Source organism: Anas acuta, chromosome 22 (genome assembly GCF_963932015.1).
Source record: "Anas acuta chromosome 22, bAnaAcu1.1, whole genome shotgun sequence".
Classification (NCBI taxonomy): Eukaryota; Metazoa; Chordata; class Aves; order Anseriformes; family Anatidae; genus Anas; species Anas acuta.
The window spans coordinates 6194029-6215107 of record NC_089000.1 but is presented as its reverse complement, the minus strand read 5'-3'; the positions used below and the strand labels follow the sequence as shown (position 1 = coordinate 6215107).

The window sequence follows — 21079 nt, the reverse complement described above, 5'->3', positions numbered from 1 at the left end:
CCGCTACTGCGCATGCGCCGCTCCCTTCTGCCTGCAGTACTGCCTTGTTCCCAGCAGGCGGCAGCAGAGAGCGGGCCGCGTCTGCGGCTCCTGCCCGCCTGCAGTGGCGCTGCTTGGCCAGCAGGGGGCGCGCAGCACGGCCACAGCTGCGGCCCATCAGCGAAGGAAGCGGAAACCCCCGGCAGGAGGCCTGGGGCGGAGCCGCTCCGTGCACCGCGATCGCGGACGGGGCCCGGCCGGCGCCATGGTGCAGCTCGGTGAGTGCCCGCCGGCTGCTGCCCGCTGGGTGCCTCCCGTCCCGTAACACCCCCCCCCCTCCGCGTGCTCTCTCCGCAGGCAGCCGGCTCCTGAAGGGCTACCGGGGCGGCCACGTCGTGATCCGTTTGGCCCTCGGCGGCTGCACCAACCGCCCCTTCTACCGCATCGTGGCGGCGCACAGCCGGCGAGCCCGGGACGGCAAATACCTGGAGCAGCTGGGCTGCCTCGACCCCCTGCCCAACGCCCGGGGCGAGAAGGTGGCGGGGCTCAACCTGGAGAGGCTGCGGCACTGGCTGGGCTGCGGGGCGCAGCTCTCCCGGCCGGCCGAGAAGCTCCTGGGTATGCAACGGGGCGGGGAGAGGGGCTGGGAGCCCCGGGGGGGGGCTCGGCGAGGCTCAGCTCCGCTTTTCTTGCAGGGCTGGCGGGGTTCCTGCCGCTGCACCCCATGACGGTGACGGGCGCCGAGAGGTTGCGGAGGCGGCAGAGAGCGCAGGAGGCCGCCGTGCCCACCCCTGTGGTGGGCGGCTCGCAGGAGCACGGAGAGACGGCCTGAGGGGGGCCCCGACCCCCAGGTGTGTCACCGAGGGGGTCCCGGGGCTGTGGGGGTCGGGCCCGGGGTGCGGTGCATGCCCTCCCCCCCATGCACACACCTTGGCATGTCTGACTGCATTAAAGTGGCATCTGTGCATGTGCTGTGCTCTCCGGACTCGTGACTGGTACTGTCAACATCACAAAAAGCCATTTCTAGTTGCTGCACCTCAACTATAAAGTAAGCAATGCTGCCTTTTTTCTCTTTTTTTTTTTTTTTTCCTTCTCCATGGATTTGGTGCGACTTCAAAGGAACTCTGCAGAATGGTGACACTTTTTTTTCCCTGGACACCACCAGTACCACTAAAAACCCAAAATTAACATACATTGATGCTGAATTTTCAATATAATAGGAAATGTAATATATACTCCATTATGCAATGCGTTTGGGTATAGTGATAGTTCTATATTTATGTGTATTTCATACTCTTACTTACAGAGGGAAGACATTACCATCAAACAGAATCACAGAATATCCCAAGTTGGGATGGCCTCACAAAGATCGAGTCCAACTCCTGGCACCTCACAGGACTGCCCAAAAAAAAAAAAAAATCAAGCCGCGTTTATGAGTTCATGGTCTAAATGCTTCTTGAACTCCAGCAGGCATAGTGACAGTGCCCAACCACCCTCTCAGTGGAGAATCTTTTCTTAGTAGGCATTGGCAAAATACACTAATATATACATAGACATATACATTGAGAAATACATTGTTTTAATCAATTCTGATTTTTTTTTAAGATTGTTTGCAACACACAATGATCTGCAACTCCAACTACCTAGAAAAGGAAAGTGCTCGTGATCCATTCAGTGCAACAATGCTGTCTACACAACTTAAAAGGAGAAAGCATTTTGAGAGCTAATTATCACATTGTGGAAACAAAACAATCATCTTTGAATTTAAAAGTTTGGTAAGACAAGGAGGAGAAAATAAGGTTACACAGCAGACCAAGAAAAGAAAAATTCCACAAAGCCAACTAGTCAGATTGTTAGAAATCACTCAGAAGTGCCAGATGTACTGCTCATACACCAGTTCCAGTTTTACCCCAAACATTCTTGGAGACAGATGCCCCATTATAAAGAAAGCATGTCACTGATATTCCTGCAGATGTGACACCAGGTCAGGAAATGTAAGCCCAAATAAGGAAAATAAAGATGAACAGTCATCAACCCGATATTCATTTCTCTCTGAATGCTTGACTTCCTAACTTCTGTAGTGTTCCTCCATTTAAGTAAATACTGAATAGCATGAAACTTGTCTCTCACTTAAAAAAATAAAAAAATAGTAGGGCACTGATGATAAAAGTGAGAGGTTCTTAGGAGTTGTGCATTATGCTTTCAAGCACTAGAGTACAGTAAATCACAACAGCTAAATATTACAGAAGTTATTTCTTCTTGGCATCACACATGAAGCATAAAAAAAAAAACAACATTGAGGTGAACGGTCCGGAACAACTCATTTAAAAAAGAGAGAGCCTTCAGAGAAATTGCTTCTTCTGGACCCAGTAGACAAGAACAAAAAGCCTCTATAAAGACATGCCACGCATGGCACTCCTGATACTAGAATGCCCATCAGCCATGGTAAATCTTGGCTCACTACCTGAATATGAAGGCAGACTGATAGGAATCCTAGAAATGGTTCTAACTTTTATTTGTTTTCATTTTTGCTCTTCACTTCAAGTAGTCCTGAGCTTAACTGGAACTTGTATAAGATTTCAGGCATTTACTTCCAAAACCAGAATAGTTAAGAATTCTCACAGGTAATGAAACCCCACGAGTCCAACTCTACTAAGTCTTAGTAGTTTCAATGAGATATAAAGGATGTGGCTCTAGCTGACAAATCATTAATCCCTAAAATGTCACATGGTACAACTGTATGAAAAACAAGGATGATGTGCTACAGGCTTTCACACAAATGATTATTTTTTTTTTTTTAATATTTTCAATCCAATCTTGAGCATAAGCTTCTACCCAAGAGACCTTGACGCAAGAAAAAAACCTTCTGCCCAAAGGTGTTTTGCAGACAACTACCCATCTCCCTGCTAAGTCACTGCAAGCTGTTATAATCCCAGTTAAAAGTCTAATGTAGGAAGAAATACGTACTCATCAGGAACCATCAGTGTGGACGAGAGTCAGAACCCAGAGAGCAGGGCTTGAGAGCCAGGCCCCTGCAGCTTCAGCCCCTAGCAACTTCTTGGAGCTGTTCTGCTGGCAGGAGCTCTGTACATGTAGGAGCCCAGAGACAGCCCTTAAAAAGAGTACTTGTACTACGAAAGCAAGACCAGTCACTCTCAACCTTCCCAAAGTTTTGAAAAGTACCTTCCAAGGCCAGGCCTACCATGGGTAGAGACTGGGACCCATGGGTTGGCCCCACTGCTCCTTGAGGCCCAGGCAGGAGTTTCCACAGCCCTCAGCAACCAAAGGCCAGGCCACTCTGCCTGGCAGTGAGGAGGAACCTTCTGCTCACAAATCTGGTAAAGCACTGAGGTCACAACGCTCCCATGGCAGTGGAGCCCCATAGCTTGCTGACTCCCAAGAGATCAGGGTCCCCCTGCCTGGGCAATGGAATTCCGTGTTCCCTGCCTCAGGCCAGGCAACGCTGTTCCCCCCAGGAATCATGCCCCTGCAGGGTGGCTGGAGGGGAAGGCCCCAGGCTGCCACCTAGGGTTCCTACCACGGTAGCCATAGACCCTGGGGACGTAGACGGGCCTCTGCCACCTCAGGGGAAGGTGGAGTGGTGCCCTCTCACGGGTAGGGGAAAGCTCAGCAAAGCTGGTGCTTATCTTCCTGTGGTTTCCCATGCCCACTGCCAGCACAGTCACCCACGTCCCACCACCGTCCACTACCATCCTGGGGATGCAAAGGCCCACCATACCATGATGGGGAAGGACAAGGATGATGCAATGAGGCAGCAAAGGCTGTGGCAGCTTCTCTCATTTATTGATCCTGTGCACATGGCAGGAGTGGGCGCTGCTCCTCGGTAGGTGGCAGCTCCTCAGCGGGTGGTATCGGCTCATAGGTGACGCAAAGGGAGGAGAAGAGGCAGCCCAGGAAGGACACCAGGCTGGCGAAGTACATGGCACCACTGGCACTGCCCACAGCTGCTGTTAGTGGCCCCATGGCCAGGGACACCAGGATCTGTGCCAAGAAGTACTGGCAGCTCAGCAGGGAGATGTCGACACCCATCCCACGCCGCATGCCCTCTGCCTTCAAGCCTGTGAACTACAGGGGACACAGTGTGAAGGAAGTACCACCAGGAGCCCTGTCTCCCACCCTGCCCAGGGCTCACCTCACAGCTCTGGTAGTAGTCGCAAAGCAGGGAGTAGGGCAGCGTGCAGAGAGTGGCGAAGAGGACACCATAGGTAGCACACAGTGACAGCACCACATAGATGTTTCTGGACAGCGTGGACAGCCCTGTACCCAGCCCAAAGGCCAAGTATGCAATGAAGTACAGTGTCCGTGTGCTGAATCGCTCCTCTAGCTTTTCCAGTGCAGCTGCAAGACAACAGCACGGCATTTGCAATTAACAGTGACCGTCCCCTGCCATGCACTAGGCTTGAGGAGTACACCTCCAGGCTCCACAGCCTGGCTATCTGGTTGCCACAGCAGCAATCATTACAGCTTTGCTTAACTGGTGGCTCGCGTGCAAGCACCAAGATCCCCTTCCAAATCCTCCCACTGCCACAATGCAGCTATGTGCAACATAAATGCCAGACTACTTGTTGCAGAAACACCACTTCAGGAGGTGTATCTCTGACAGCAGTAGGTGGGATGGCTGTACACTTAGTACCTGAATAGAAAGCAGCACTGAATGCATAGATGCACATTCCCCAGCAGCCCATGGTGACCCCAGCGTTGTACTTCTGATACTCATCTGAGTTGTGAGGTGCTTTTGGATTCCCTTGAAACACTACTTCTCCCATGAAGTCAGTATAGAAGAGCAACATCCCTTCAAATGAAAGCCATCCTGAAAGAAGCCAGAAATAACCCATCAGGATTACAGATCATCCATTTTCTCTTGTAAAACATGAACACTATTAGCCACATTGCACAACCTGTCTTCAGTTGTGATTTGTAATATATTACATACATAATGCTCAGCCACATTTATGAGGGACTGCTGTTCCCTGTGCATTATGCTGTTTGTAAAAGTTGTTCATGACTTTAATGATGAAGATTTATCTTTTGAATTCACACATGGAATCTGACAGCCTGACTACAGGTCACAGAATTTTGCAAGTTTAGCAAGAGAGCAAAATTGATTACAGCAGTCTGAACTGCCTTGCTGAATTTCACAGAGTAGTTCATCATATGTTAGTTTCAGGGTGCTGTTGTCCTCCTACACTTAGCTAAACTAGTCTTACAGGCACACCTGTAGTGTTGCATTCTGTGCCCCCTCACAGCCTGTTCTGTTGCCCCTATATATATGGTGTCAAAGGGAGGAAAGCAAATGCTGGTCTCAGATGTAAGCAGAGAAATACATCTAATCTTGTTGCATTCTGCTCAGTAACTGCAGTTTCAAAGCATTAGAAAGCACACTGATGCAGTTTCAAGTTCTTGGTTCAATGGTGTTTCTCATCCTAGTATAAACACTAAATTTAACAGACATGCTGATTTAAACCAATATTATTCTCTTTCTAGGCATGTAGGTTTCACAATTCTGGGTTTGTTGTTGTTTGATTTTTCTCAGCATTCTAAAAAACTAAATACCAGAAAGTACCTTATTGTTGAGTATATATGGAACACACGATGTCCTTTTTAGGTAGCAGCAAGTGCTACAAGAGATAAAATACTTTAAAAGATTCACACAAGGTAGATGACTTTGTGGGGAAAACAAGAAAGAACTTTTTCATTACCTAGGAAGTGGTTGATGCAGAGGTTACGAAGAGCCTTGGGCATGTGGCAGATGGTTGAACAAAGAAGTCTGATGGAGAGCGGTTGCTCAGAGGTCTCACTTGATCCATTCAGCTCACTCTCATATTTAACACCATCCAGCAGGATATTGGCAACCTTCACCATAAGAACTCCCAGGTCAATAAACAGGTTAAAAAAAATCTAAATGACCTTTGAGCAAATCTACACTATATCACATATCTATCTGATCATCTGAAAGTGAAACTCTGCTGCTCAGCTGTTGATTTGGAGATTAAGAACAGTGCTAAGGATGTCCTTAAGTTCAGCCTTAGAACAAGTGATAAATAGCTCTGTGTTGCAGCTGTTGGTGTACTTGAAACTGTTCTAGAGCATTTGGCAACCACAGTCAGATGCTAGCACACGAAAAGCATCAATTCTATTGCACTTAATACAAGCTGTACCTGCACTTGGGTGAATCAGGTCCCTGAATTTTTAGAGACAGTGATGAAAAAAAGAGCCTGTTTTTAACTGAAACACATTATCATTGCTCACTTGATGCTTCATATCTACTTGCACAGTATATAAAATCCTGACCCTAGCAAAGTCTGCTCTCACAAACTGGGAGAAAGTACAGCAACAGAAAAAAAAAAAAAGAAAAAAAACACATACACAGAGGACAGTTTACCTCATCTCGGATCATAAAAAAATGGGTCAGCATACAGAGGTCTCAGACATTCCAAGTTATCACCAACAGCGGGAGGTGAGGTCACAGTCTTATCCCTGGGTAAAGAAAACCTCACCTCCCTGATGAAACCAGATGCAATGACTGCCATAACGAGAAGCTCATGGGAGAATCCTATCCCTGGCCCTATCTTGCAGGTTTTTCTGTGGAAAGGGAAGATACAGGCTCAATAAAAATGTGTTCTTTTCTGCTCTCACGTGGTAGCTTCCTGGGTGGTGAACTAGGGCTAAAAGTACCAACCTAAATTTCATACGGGGCCTGAAGGGAGGGGAATGCTCCCATTTCTGCCCTCTTTACAAAAGCAGATGACAGACTGCCAATCATAATTCATGTCCTACCCATTATTTTTACAATAAAGTCATAGCGGATATTCTGTTCCTATGGTGACTTTTATAAGTAAACTGTTGTGAGCAGTCTTTAGTGATCCAATTGCACACTAAACATTTAAAATCACAGAGATTAAATTAATACTCAGGTTTACATGGTCATACAATTGATTTTCTGGCCTTACCTGTTGGCTGAAAGTTACATTTCTTCTTCTGCTATTTTCTGGACAACGTCCCGTTACAATATCTGGAATGGCCAAGGTCTGAGGTCTTTTCAGGATACCTGATGACCGTGGCTTTATTGCATCCAGGGAGCCCACTGTTAGTGCCTCACTGTTAGGCCCCAGAGTTATGTTGCTCTCCCCTTGCTCCAGAATTCCATTTTCTTCTTGGTAGCAGCCACCTGGTACCTGAGGAAAGCTGACACTGACAGGATGTCTGGGCAAGCTAGCTGGAAGTGCTAAGTAACTATTGTGCCCACCTGTAAAACAGTCTATAAGTACATTGTCAATATTTGAAGTCCCAAATGACGATGAAAATTCATTAATTCCTGTCAAGGAACTGTCTCTGCTGATAAAACTGCCATATTTGGGTGTGAGTGGGCTGAGAGGGGAAACAGGACTTGTAAAACTTGCATATAATTGAGCCGAGTTATGAGAAGCAAAGTTTTCATTTACAGTCTCCTCAAAGAAGAGAGGTGGAGAAGGAGGGAGAGGAAGACTTGGACTCTTCATCACCTTTTTCTTCCTGCTGAAGGACCCTAAGGGTCTTTCTGGAATACTAATTAGAGTCAGGATAGTAGTGATGGTCAGTATAATTGAGGTGAAGACATAGATGACACGCAGTTGCCCTCCCACAGCTTTTCCAAAACTGGTTTTATCCCAATGTATTCCTCCAACAACATAACCAAAGCCACCTCCAAGACCTGGTGGAAAAACAGAGTCGAGATTACCTTTCCTAGACAACCTTCAGAGTCAGAATCAGCAGAGCACCATTTGTCTAACAATTCATGAGTAGAATCCAACGTGTTACCTCTCTTTTACTACTTAATCCCCTTTCAACTCAAAGGCAGCAATAAACAATTATCTGCACCACACAGACATACTGTTAGAAGAACTCAGATCTACCTGTGTCCAAGACTGACCAAATCACTTCAAGACATGGAACAAGCTCATTGCTCAGTGACACATCAACAGTGTACGAAAGCTACTTCTATACTACTACCAATAAACAGGGAATTCTGGGGCACCAGATGCCACGCTCATGCCATTCATGTGGTAAAAGCCTTATGACACTATCTTTCCTTTCTTACAAACACGTTAGAGAGCACAAAAAAAGTCCCCTATTGGAGAGGAAAACTAGACTAGAGCACTACAGCAATTAGTGAATGATATGTGCTTTCTTCTCTGATACGGCAACTAAAAAAAAAACATTTCCCACACCTGTGAAAAGCTGAATCTCCTTCCTAAAGTGGTAATTTTCTTCCTGTAGGGTTATAAAAGGCACAAGGATCTTAAGACAAATAGTGCAGGACTGTGTCTCATTTGACTTCTGTCAGCTACAAAAGCCTTTTGAAGTAAAAGTTTGCTTTCAACCTTATTTATTGCTATCTCTCCAGCTATTCAGTTATGCTTATACAGAGAGAGACCAACAATTTACACTGCCTTCTCACAGAACAGCTTTTTTACTCAGGGTTCATGTCACCCAGGAAGTACAAAGAAAGCATACCTGCTAACAAAGCATGGATGTTGAGGCCCCTGTCTTGATCCATTGGGCCACATACATCCATCATGTAGGCATGACTAGGATTGTCTGCTGAATCTGCACTGAAGTCCATGAGGACAACACCACAGACTGTAAGGATGATCCCCCATTTGTGGTTATTCACAGTGTCAGACAAGGCGTTCCCAATATCTCTGCCATTCAGCATAAGTGAGAGCCCAAGCAACGCACCTGGGAATAAGAACAAATCAGAATCAAACAATTAAACATTTGTAAGCAAGAGAAACTGTATCTCTCCATGGCTTATAGGATATACGTAATCCTTTTACAGTGTTTAAGCTTACAGATGCCTGGATTTGTGGATGGAGAAAGAAAAACATTCCTGTCCCTCAAAACATCATCTCTCTTGTTAACTATGAGAAGAGAGATGCTTTTTTGTGTGAAAGTCCAGTTGCCAGAGCATCACCTCAGTGCCACTCACCACCTTCTTCAGACATACAATACCCCACACCTGAAAGGCCCTTTGTTCAGCTTAATGCTATAGGGATGTCTACAACTAGGGATGCTACAGGAGACATGCAATGCTTCTACTTTACATGTGTTATGCCCATCATTTCTAAAAGACATACCTATTGCTAAGACCAGAATGAATGGCCTTCTCCTCCCGAATCTTGATGTACATCTGTCACTCCAGGCCCCCAGCAAAGGTTGTAGCAAGAACCCTAAAAAAAGGTGATCACCAATAAGCAGATTTTTTCTACCACCCTGTTTCATAGGGGGGTTAAAACGGGCAGTTTAGAAGACAGTCAAAGGCAGGACACCGTGACACAGTGATATCCCCAGTCAGTACTAGTCACCCAGATGTATACAGTTTAGTGCCTGACATTTCCCACGTTAGAGACTGAATAATGCAATGCACCACTGCTCATTCAGGACTGCTATGACAACACAACTCAGTCCACATCATTAGTACAAAGGAGTTTGACATCAGGTGAAAAGTAAGAGTAGAAAAATTAAGTTCCTTATCAGCTATTTCATTTACTCCTGTCTTATATTTGAGATCCCCTGCTAAATTAGCTTGGAGGATAGCAGCAAGTAAATATGCAAGTTGGAAAGGTGCTTGTCTGTGAGTACAAACCTACTTCTGAGGCATATCCTGGAAACACAAGGACGGGCAGAATAGTTTCCAAGCAGTCATAACCTATCTTAGGGTTCTTCCTGCAGTAGTGAACATACTCCCAGCCTTGTCTCCGTGCTCAGGCAAGTGACCTAATGCCAATAACAGCAGCAGTCAAGTCTTTCATCATTGGAATATTTTGTTTGTTTCAGAAAATTCAACAGGAGAAGGCGACCCCACTCTGCGATTTCCACACACCCATGGGAACTGTTTCTGTATACTTCTTTTCACAAGGGTGTAAATGGATGCAGTGATCCTCTTTTGCCATTTTTGTTTTGTTTTTAAATATAAGAAGTTAGTATAGTAACCAAAGCTTACTCTTGTGCAAGATGTGAGACACTGAGAAGCCGTTAAAAGAACAGACCTTTTGATCACGCCAGGCCCATTTCAGGCAACACACAGCAGTAATTATTTCTCCATTCAGTTGTCTAAAATTATGTCTTCTTAACCATGACATCACATGGAATATACTTGTGAACAGCTGAGGCAGAGAAAACAAAATCATTTATACCCCTGCAGAGTGGAAAAAAAACAAGAAGGAAGAAACAGCAGAAAGAAAAATTACCTAGTATAGGGCTGATGAACCACACCATTCCATACAGTTGGTCTGGCAGACCCATCTGAAGCAGCACAGGTGTAACATAGGCTGTTTCCATGGCATAGCTGAACTCAAGCCCAAAGAGAATGCACCCATTAAATAGGAGTTCTAGGAAAGACCTCTGAGGCTGTAGATCCCCAAAGTCAATCAGATCAATAGGACATGGAGTATTTGGTGGTGGCGGCGGCGAAGGGCGAATGCATTTTCTCCTTTTTGGATGTCTCTTGAAGTTGTTGGCCCGGTGACTTATATGCTGCGTGACTGATCCAGAATAGCCTGGAACTTGCGACCTCCAGATTTCCTGAGAAGCCACACTTGGCAAGAGTGCAGCATCACTGACAGGAGTTGTTGCAGATGGTGGAATCATCACGAGTAGGCAACTGGAAGAAAAATAGCTCAGAATAAAATGGTTGAGCAAGGAAAACCTTCTTAAATTTTATTTACCAAAGTTCAAACCATTTCTGAACATTTCACATAACGTTCAGAAATGCTATGCAGCATGGTGGGAGGATGCCTTACACAGAACAATTCGCAGCTCCATACAGGCATCCAGTGACAGACACTGCACAATGCAACCTCAAACACCTCACAGAAGACCGCTGTTAGGTTAAATTGTCTATATAGAGACATATATATATATGTCTATAATGGAGAAGAAAGGGTGGGATACACAAGAGATCTACCAAAGTACCGCTAACTTTGTATCACGTGTTTCCTCAAAACCGCTCCTCTTCATACCAAGATGAATAACACACAAGAGATAATGAAAAGTACTACTAATAATTGTAACAACACGCCATGTCAACTGCTATCTCACAAGGCACCCACACCAAGCTGCATTTTGCTAGGAAAGCTCATTATACACAAAGTATCCTGAATAGACTAGCAGAAGGAGAACACAGAGACTTCATGATGATGCCCACGTGGGTGTTCACCTTAATGCTATTCTGACAAATTACTGAAAACTTCTTATGACCTACATCTTTCATAAGCAGAGAGTACTTTCAAGAGTACCCTTATGAGCCTTCAGGGTGAAGCGACTCCCTTGTGATGAGAATTTGTTGAAAAATACAGAAAAGATACTAAAGCAAAGACATAGTGAAAAAACAACCAGAACCCAACAATGGTTGCCCTAATGACTTTTTCACAGAGACAGTACAATACAGCTGTGCTAGCACTCCCCTTCACCACTGATACATCTTGTCATTTGCACCAAGGACAAAGTGAGTTGATCTTTCTATATTTATTTACAGTTTTCATCTCATACTAGATCCTTCTTTATCTTCCTGCTTTGCACTGTACATTAGGTCATTATTTGTACTGCAAAGGGATCGTATCACAATTTATAAGCAGCAATATCTTGGCAATTATCGAAAGAACCCCTCTTTGTGGTGCTCTGTGACTTTTTGGAATGAAAGACTGGTACTGACAGCATTTTACTGGTAAAGCAAAAGCCAGCGTAAAGCTGTGAGCCAAGCCTGTATTCCTCACCACCCATTTTACTTCACGTTTCAGCCCTTCACCAAAGGCTGTTTTTAGGCCTGTTCTGAGGTGAATCTATCTGGCAATCACAACGGCTTCAAAGCAGGAAACTTCTTCTGCGTGGAAAACAATTAGATAGCGGTTAGCTGCAGCCTGCTATTCATAGCTACTTCTGATTTTTGACATCAGTTATATAACAACCGCGCATCTTCAGCAGCAGCAGCTTGGAGATGCTTGCTACCCAGGCGGCCCAACGTTTGTATGTGCATCCCGCCTGCCAGGGGCAGGGGCCCGGGCCCATCGCTCCCACCGAGCCCCTTTTTGCTGAAAATCATCGTTTTATATACTTTAGCGAAGCCCGGTAGAGATTTTTTCTCGGGCGGCCACCGACGGCTCCAAAAACACCACAAACGCCACCCCCGGCACCGGCGGCCGCCCGCTCCGCTCCCCTGCCCTGCCCTGGTCCCGCAGCCTCACCTCAGGCGGCGGCACCGGGCCTGGCCCCGGCCCCGCACCGCGGCTCCACCCCAGCTCCCGGGCCCGCGGCCCCCACCCGCATCCGGGCCGCGGCCCCGCCCTGTGGCGGCGGAAGCGGCCCCTCCCGCGGGGGCGGGCCCCGGGGCCCCCCCGGTTGCTCTGGAGCCCCGTGAGGAAGAGTAGGAAGCGAGGATAATCTTGTGGTGCTCAAGGAAAGGGGCAGAGGATGGTGGAATTTTTCTTATCGCCGGCGATTCCCGGTTGCATAATGTGTAGTGTTCGATTTTTGAAAGGCAAGCTGGGCGTTATGATGGTCAAGTCTTGGTCGATATCAGTGATCCTGAACGTTTATGAAGTCCAACAGCCATAAAAGAAGCCATAAAAGGCCCTGCTTACAGCACAGCTAAAGTTATAGGGCAGAAGAGGGGGTTGTACCTGGTCTAATTGAAAGTGGAAGCAAGACCCTTATCCTGTCCTCACAAATGTTCATTCTTGAAGCATTACCATCAACAGTCACACCAAAACGTTTGCTGCTTCCTATGTCAATGCCCTGTGCAAGCACGTTGTTCACAAAATAATCCTAAAACACTTGCCCATACCAGCGTTTCACCTTACTTGGTGAAAGCCAGCAAGAAACTGGTCAAGCACTGGCACTGTTGTTCTGAAGTACTCGCTGTATTTCACCTTTTCACCTCCACCCATGTAAAAATACTCATGCATATAGACTAAACACAGATGGGAGACGTCAGCGTAACATCACATACATCTTTGGATAAAAGTATCATTCTGTTCTTTTGCTGCCATGCCTGACCACTACAGGCTGCTATCAAAGATGATGCAGGTTCCTCTTTTGACACAGTCTATTCCCCAGTCCTTCTGGCAGGTTTGGTATTGAAATGTTCCTCATCTGTCTGTGCTGAGCTTTTCCTTTCAGCTCCCCAAGCACAGCACTTCTGCAGCCTACATCAAACCAGCCCTGCCACACAGCACTTCTCAGCATTGATGTTAGGTGGCTGTCACCACATCAAAATACTGTCTTCCCCTGTCACAAGGTCTCATCCACAGAACAGCAGCCACTGCTCCACTTGCAGTCTATTGAGAGAGCAAACTGATTTTAGAAGCCAAATTCTTAAGTGATTAAAAGTATTTCTGTGGCCATGGAAGAAAACAGTAACATTCTTGTACAAAACAACCTGCTGATGGCATCCCTTTTATTCATACTTCGAATGCCACAGCCACTGGAAAGATCCTTCATGCTTCTGAGCAGCATAAGCAAAAATTAAGATTTGCTAGGCAAAGGATGAAGGGCAAGGGCTGGAAGGGCAGGAACAGGGGAAGGTCCAGCCAGGAACAGGTAAGAGAACATGAATAGGCAGGTCTGCCAAAGGGATCAGACAGGTAGGGCAAGAGATGGCTGTTGCCAAGAAGAGCCAGTCAGCAGTAGTTGGAGTAGCACCAGCCACCGCTCAGCCAGCCTCTAATGCTCAGGGACAACAACTAAATGGGTTGTGGGACTTTAAGGAAGAAATTCCTTACTTTGAAGGTGGTGAGGCACTGGAACAGGTTGCCCAGAGAAGCTGTGGATGTCCCATCCCTGGAAGTGTTCAGGATCATGTTGGATGGGACTTCGAGCAACCTGATCTAGTGGGAGGTGTCCCAGCCCATGGCAGGGGTGTTGGAATTAGATATTTAAGGTCCCTTCCAACCCAAACCATTCTATGATACTATGGCTGTCAGACCTCCCACAACCATTTGCTGCCTTTTTTTGCTGAAGATCCAGAGGCAACCATCCCTTCAGTGATGTAAAGATACCACTTGCTTTGTTCTACTTTAACCCAAAAGCATTCAAAGAAGCAAGGTTTGGTGATGAATATGTACTGCTATGAATCCAAGATGTTTCCTTGTACCTTCTTTGGGTGCAAGATGGTTTGCATTCATTAAACCTTTTTGTTTGGTCTTTCTATGAAAGAACTTCTGACAATGTATTCATCTCTGCTCATTTACACCTTCATGCTAGGTTCACTGTTTCACTTGCCAACAGACATTTGCCTCTCTCACAGTTCAGGACTACTCCTGTTTCTTGGAAGCCTCTCCTAGTACCCTTGCAATACTTTTCTCTGAGATAACCATTAGCTCCAATCAAGTGAAACTCCATCAAAAAATTGGGTTTCAGGTCTGTGATGCCAGGTATTCCTTTTTCATTTTTTCTTCTTAAAATTATTTAAAAGCATGCTACAGTTAGGTTCAGTGGCTTCACAGTATCAGTCAGCCAGACACCTGGAAACAGCAGTTTCTTTTTCAAGCATAACTAGACTATTTCTTTTGGACATACTAAGTCTGTACCAAAGAAACACACTGTGAAAGGTACTTGGTGGTTGGGGGCTGCAGCTTTAGGATGTCCAAAGACCAGAAAAGTCCTGAAGCAAAGATCAATCAACACTCCGTGAGTGACCCAGAGGCCTTGTGAATCACAAAGTTTTTGTCTGCAAAGGATTCCGCATATGCCCTCCACAAATTATTCTCCACCTTCTTCAGAACAGCAGACATGATGTTATAGAAGCAAAGAAATAAAAAACAACAACAAAAAAATCCATAGTGTAGATTGTAGAACACCCCCAGAAGCTATATCCCCTTATGAAGAGATGGGTAAAAAAGGCTCTCAAAGAAAATGAAATGAATTTTAAAAAATAGCAGAAATAATTTCATTCAAAAGGCAGAAAAGTTACTTCATTTGGACAACTTTAATTTGCCTTCTCCTCAGTTCCAGGACAAAGGAGGTGGGGTGGCATGGCAGTGGTTGAGGAAAATCCAGAGCAGCACAGGTTACAGTAGAATAACTGTCAAGCCTGTCTCAAGTCAGTTTGCACAATTTCTGAGTCAGTGATGCTGTCACATATTGGACAGCTTTCCTTTCCATAGCATGGAGAAGCACATAAGTTTCCCAGTGCCCAGAATGAAATGCTGCATATTTCTTCCTCCGTAGGAAGAATAAACAGTCTAGCTTAATGTCATAACCACAACCAGGGAGTAATACAGAGGAAAATGAATATCCTTTTCCTATTCCACATTGAAGGTATGTTGCCTATGACGTTGACCACAGTGCAAATACAAAGTATGATAGGAAAAAAAAGAAGCAAGTTCAGACAGGGTAAGGCACATTTCAATAGTGCATTCTTAATGCTTATATGGTAAGAGGAGCTTACCACAAAGTATACCACCCTAGCTTCTTTTACATGTCAACTGAGTGGGTACAAGGAAGCTGGTGGGAGGCTAATACAATATAAGACCATAAAGAAATCTCATACATGCCAGTTTGCACAGTACCTGCATATCTGGCTCTTAGCATGTTGTCATATGACTTTAATAGCTTGGATAAATCCATTCCTGAATGTGGATTCACCAGAATCCTACACTAGCTATGTTAATGGATACAATTAAATGTTTAAAAGGGCACTTCATTTTTTACTTAAACGAAAGAAGAAAATAAAAAACACAAACACCAAAACACCATGAGCAATGAAAAAGTATTTTACTACAAAATAAAAGTGGTAACAGCGTTGATCTATCTGTGTTAAAAATGAGCTTTCAATCCTTTGAGGAAAAAAATATCAACATAGCAAACAACTACACAAGATAAGAACTTTATTTTTTAAAGAAACAAGCATGCATTTTCTGACAAATGCTATTAGAGCTCTTTGAAAGTCTGTACTTGCGGGGATATAACAAAGTACAAAAGGAGTTTGTATCCCATCTCATCCTTTCCTGGAACAGAGAAAATCCTCCCCTATTGTTTTTTGGTGCAAGGTAAGCCCATGATCCCAAAAACAATCCATTAAGAAACAACTTCAAGATGCTCCCCAACAAGCGTGCCAGGCAACTACAATGCACAGCACTGAACACAAAGCAGAAATACTCCCATTACTAACAAATGCACAAAGCATGGCATAGTCTTGGACCACAGACCAGATATTATTGCAAAGAAATATTTATATATACATATTTTAACAAGCCAAGTCTTTAATAAAGAACAAATTTGGTTTTAGAAGTACTGAGATACTGTCATGGTATAAACATAACATCAGTAATCTGTCAGCCCAGACTAGAGTTGCTATACGAAACTAAAACAAGATTACACTGTCACCTTCTCAAACCTTAGAGCATAATTACTCAGAAAAATTTCACTAATGCAACGCTTCATTGAAACCATTCTAATGGTTTCTAGCACAGTGAGTGTCCACTAGTTTTTTCTCTCCCCCCGCCACTGATATACACTTGATTTGACTCTTCCTTCAGTTCAGACATTCAATTTCCACAACAGTAGCCTAGTGGTTTGCTTTGCTTTCTGCAGTGACTGTCCAATAAGCATTTTTATTTGCTTATGTAGGACAAACTAGTACTGTCCTCAAAATAATGGGGGTATTTGCATGGCTCCTGCCCTATCCAGAGAGGAACACTCAATAGCTGGTCTGTTTCTTACAATGAATACACAACACAGTACAGAGAATGAGCCACTAGAGGGCACTTACAGAATTCAGAAAATTGAAAACGAATGTGACATCAGAAAGTTGCAGTCCCACAAAAAGTCTGAGGAGTTCAAGTGATGGGCTCTGTATTTCCTAACCAGTTCCTGTGACCAATACTTTAAGATATGAATCAACGGAAATAAAGTTTTCTTTACCAACCTCTATTGTACCAGCAACTGCATGAAAGTAGTCTGAGAAAAACTCTTATGAATCAATGCACATGTAAGACTGTATTGACTGGACACTTCTGGACAGACAAATGCTGAACAAAAGTGTTCACTGCAACTTTACCACATGCAATAGTGGTGGTCTACACTGCTGGGTGCAGCTTTGGGGAAAGATGCACAGGAACATATAAAACAATGTGGCAAACTCACTGGAGTATTTAATTTCACTGTGATGCCTCAAGTGCCCCACACATTTCACAAGAAACAGAGACATCATTATGCCCTGAAAACCTTGCAAGCTTTTTCTTTTTTCCTCTCTCTCTCTCAGAAGGCGACAAGCCACAGAAAGGTAGCAAGCAGTATGGCAGGAAAGCAGGAGTTAGAATCCTGGATGCATGAGCTTGTGGTCACCCACAGCAGGCACAGGATATATAAGAACTAAACTCAATTTTCATCTCAAGATGTAGCATAAACAGAGATCACTGTCTTCCCTGTTGAGTTACCTGAACAGCTTGATTCCTTGCTTCTCGTATGGTTCCTGTGAGCTCCCAGCCATCACATCCTGTCATTAGCAAGATCAAAGCTTTCTTGGCTACCAGGTGTCTTATTTCTGCAATTCAGTGCACTTCTCATCTTCTACTGAAGAAGGGAAGCAGAATTAAAGCAGAATTCACATCATTAGTGAGTTCTGGAAAACCTCAAATCACCGCTTTTGTGAAAGCCAAGTGCAGGGCAGCACAAGGATGGTCTGGGCCACTGTTGTATTGAGGGCTGAAGGGAAGCAAGTGAACAGAGGGCGGACCTATAGCACCTGGTTCCAGGCAAGAATAGTGAACAGTGACCCACACAGACCTGCCTTGCCAGCATTGCCCTCAGCAGGAAAGGCACAGTACCACGTAGCAAGGGATGCTGCACCAGGCTGCATTCTCTAGCAGCTGTGCTGGCAGGGGCTCGAGGCTGGCTAAGCAGTGCACAGGCAGATGAGGGGTATTACACACTCATGAAAGTCAGTGGGACACTGAGCTGTACATGAAGGGCACTGCAGGAAGATGTCAAGTGCACCTGCCTTTTACTAAGCATTTATTAAAATTTTGGTTTATAAATTGGCTGCGTACCTTCTCTAAATTGACTTTGGGAGCCTATGGGAAGTGCTGTTCCACTTCCCTGTGTTTACCACAGGGGAAATGAGAAACCACCAGGTCCCTGGGGCTAATTACTTTCTTCAAAACTCAGCATTGCTCTGTGTTTCTGACTCAGTGCAGTGTTCAATTTTCTGCTGAGATTGTATCTATATCGCATTACAAGATGAGTTGCAATAGCACTTGATGTTAATTGCAGTGCACAGACTGCTCCCTTCTGTCCTTTATTCCAGCTATCAAGAAAAACCAGAAAGTCTGCTTCTGCTGTTTTTAATTTAGCCTCTTCCATCCATACAGACTGCCTGTCAGACAGGAGAGGTAGGGGGTGTCATCCCCATTCTGCCTGAAAGCGTCTACCAACAAGGCAGAGACTACAAGGATGTCTACATGCCATCCCAAATGATCAGTTACACTGTAGAGACAGACAGATGCTGGGGTGTGGTACGGCCACTTGGTATAAACAGATACAGACAGGCACATTAATATTCCTGGATGGTCTTGGAGCTGATCTAACCATCCCCTTTGCACCTCTCTTTTCATACACCAAGGCAGAGAAAAAGGCAAAGATGAAATAATAGAAAAAAATAAAGGCACCCCTATGCCACTCTGAGTCTCGCTGTCTCTTTCAAGGCCTGTCTGTCTTATGCACCAGAGGAATCCTCAAAGCAACAGAGTACAGACATGTACAGACTCCCACAGAACACAGAAACAAGCAGGAGTTGTGCATCCTGACTTGACAAGTGTTTATGGCTCAGCAAATTCTCCTGTGGGAACTAAAATTGCATTCATTTGCTGGGTGATGAGTACAATTTACCTTTCCCTGGTAAAAGGTAATTTTAGACATAGTCAAAGGGATAATGCTTTTTAGTATCTCATCCTTACTTTCTTCCCATCTCAAAAACCCATCTCTGACAGCTGTGTTCCAGCACCCTATCATGGGACACAACCATTCCTGAGATACAAAACATTTCCTAGCCTACTGTTTCCTACTCTCCATCATGAGCAATTGTGATCTGTCATTTCAAGTGTTAACAAGCATTGCTAACTATCAGGCATCACTTGCTCTGCATTATATTTGCACAGGGTAACAATAATGACTTGTATAGCGCTCCACACTTTCAAGGCAGCATATGAATTGCATTTGAACAGAACTGAATAATCAGTTTACTGGAAAGCAATGTTCACAGAACAGCATTGGAGGTTTTGGGAGATCTTTTGAATACCTTCCTACTAAAAGGAAGACAATCTTACTAGATAGCAGACCTGTGTCTCATTTCCAGAAGAGGCTATTAGTGGACACTTGAGTAAAGAACAACAGATTGCTGCTATTCACTAGCCTGCTTTTTGCTACTTACTAGGTATTTACTTTGGTATTAAATTTGTTTGGTTCGTTCAGATAAGTCAAAGTATCTAATTTCTGCTCATTTCTCACTCAAAAAATGGTTAAAGGCCCATTCCCCGTTTGGCAGGTCATTCTCATCCCTAAAAACATTGTCTATTCTCCCCCACCAGCAGTAAAGAAACTCCTCTGACTAGAGTGCAGCCAGCAACATGACGTTTGCAGCCTGGTATTGCTCTGGGGTTAGCCTGCATTTTCTTAGGAAAAAAAGGGAAAGGAACAGAACATTATGTCCCATAAACATTTGCTAAAGCTCTTGAGCAAGATAAATGGAACAGGTAGCAAACAGTAATCCAGATTAACCAGCAGCAAAGGCAAACAAAGAGTATGCAAAGGTTTCCTGTACGTTGCTTGGATGACATTTCTATGCTGAATCTGATACACTGATATATTAATTGATCTCTCCAACAAGAGCTATGACCTTTGGATACAAAATAAGAAATTGGGCCTCAAAGTAATCTAATTAAGAGACGAAATGCACCTGACTGGTAGTATTTTTTCATGTGTTAGCGCAGCATCAGCTACAAGCCCTGACATAAGATTTCTCAGAAAGGATCAGGAAGGAAGGTTATATTACATGGACTCCCCACATTCAAAGTTGATCATCAGAAACCTCTATTGTAACCTTCTTCTATGGTCAGTCGACTGAAGTCATGATCTCCATGTCAGCTAACATATATGTTAGAACAGCTGTTTACCTCTGATTTGCACAGAGCACACACCTATGTAGCAACATAACTATTACGTAACAGTAAGTCAAACTAAAACAAGTCAGATTGCTTAATCTATCAAATGTGTTGACAAGATTTTTACTTCTATCACTTGATAATATAATTGCTCAATTAGCTCCACCTGAATGCCTTGGCTGTGGTAGAGGAATGTTCCCTTGCAGGTCATGGTAAATCTGAAGATAGAAGGCAAGTAAACAACACAAAGGTAAACAATTTCTCTACAGCAAACCAGATGCATCTTCCAGTTGTACTTTCTTTACTGATCTGCTCCTTGCTCTACTGTTTTAGTACAGAACAGGCACACAACAAATAAAACCAAAAGAGCGGTCAAAAACAGTAACAGAGGAGGCCACCCCAGTGAGATCTAAATCCCAAAACTTTCATAGCAGATTCAAACCTTACATGGATATTTATTTTTGTATTTCTGACATTCCACAATACGCTAATTTAGGTAATCTCCCAATTGACAGGGCTTTTGAAACATCTGCTGCATCACTGTGCATTATACTATCTCTTTCCTTCAGCCAAGAGGCAAGTGGAAAAGATGCCAATAAAGTGGTGCTTGTTGATCATCCTAGAGCAGAGTGGATCTTATACTATGGATCTGCACATCTCTCTCATGCATCAACAGACCATAGCATAGAGAGTTTGGTTGCAATAAACACGGACTGTAAGTAGGTACAACTTGCTGGGCTTTATAACGAATCCTTTAGACTTGACGAGAAAGTAATTGCTTCTGCTGCAGAAAAGTGGCTCTCCAGCAGAGCCAGAGCTCACATGAAGAAAATCTAAAGGCATGAAAATAAAATCACTGAAAGTAGGCTGAAGCCTAATTTGGCCAAAAGGAACACAAATCTGATCTCGTGGAACCATCTGCATCACAATATCTCTAGGGAATC

The 21079-nt window shown here is 44.4% G+C and overlaps 2 protein-coding genes across 8 annotated transcripts in view; one reads left to right on the top strand and one right to left on the bottom strand.

Annotated features, from left to right (window-relative positions):
• Positions 1–100: 100 nt before the first annotated feature.
• MRPS16 (mitochondrial ribosomal protein S16) lies at positions 101–2273 on the top strand. Its single transcript, XM_068658449.1, has 3 exons — positions 101–257; positions 337–597; positions 675–2273. The coding sequence occupies exons 1-3, from the start codon at positions 245–247 to the stop codon at positions 809–811; spliced, it is 411 nt and encodes a 136-aa protein (XP_068514550.1). The 5' UTR covers positions 101–244; the 3' UTR covers positions 812–2273.
• A 1489-nt stretch (positions 2274–3762) lies between these two features.
• The window catches only part of SLC45A1 (solute carrier family 45 member 1), a 43538-nt gene continuing 26221 nt past the window's right edge, over positions 3763–21079 (bottom strand). For 2 of the 7 annotated variants that reach the window (XM_068658422.1, XM_068658423.1), the window contains 8 exons: positions 10230–10642; positions 9117–9209; positions 8494–8718; positions 6951–7690; positions 5700–5853; positions 4634–4810; positions 4133–4338; positions 3763–4065 (listed from right to left, as the gene is read on the bottom strand). In XM_068658422.1, coding sequence (XP_068514523.1) covers positions 3781–4065; positions 4133–4338; positions 4634–4810; positions 5700–5853; positions 6951–7690; positions 8494–8718; positions 9117–9209; positions 10230–10642 — 2293 coding nt within the window. In that variant the 3' untranslated portion in view covers positions 3763–3780. Of the gene's footprint in view, positions 4066–4132; positions 4339–4633; positions 4811–5699; positions 5854–6950; positions 7691–8493; positions 8719–9116; positions 9210–9625; positions 9756–10028; positions 10051–10229; positions 10643–12221; positions 12348–17414; positions 17551–21079 lie in introns of those variants that run through there. The other 5 variants (XM_068658420.1, XM_068658424.1, XM_068658427.1 and 2 more) reach the window with 5 other exon arrangements.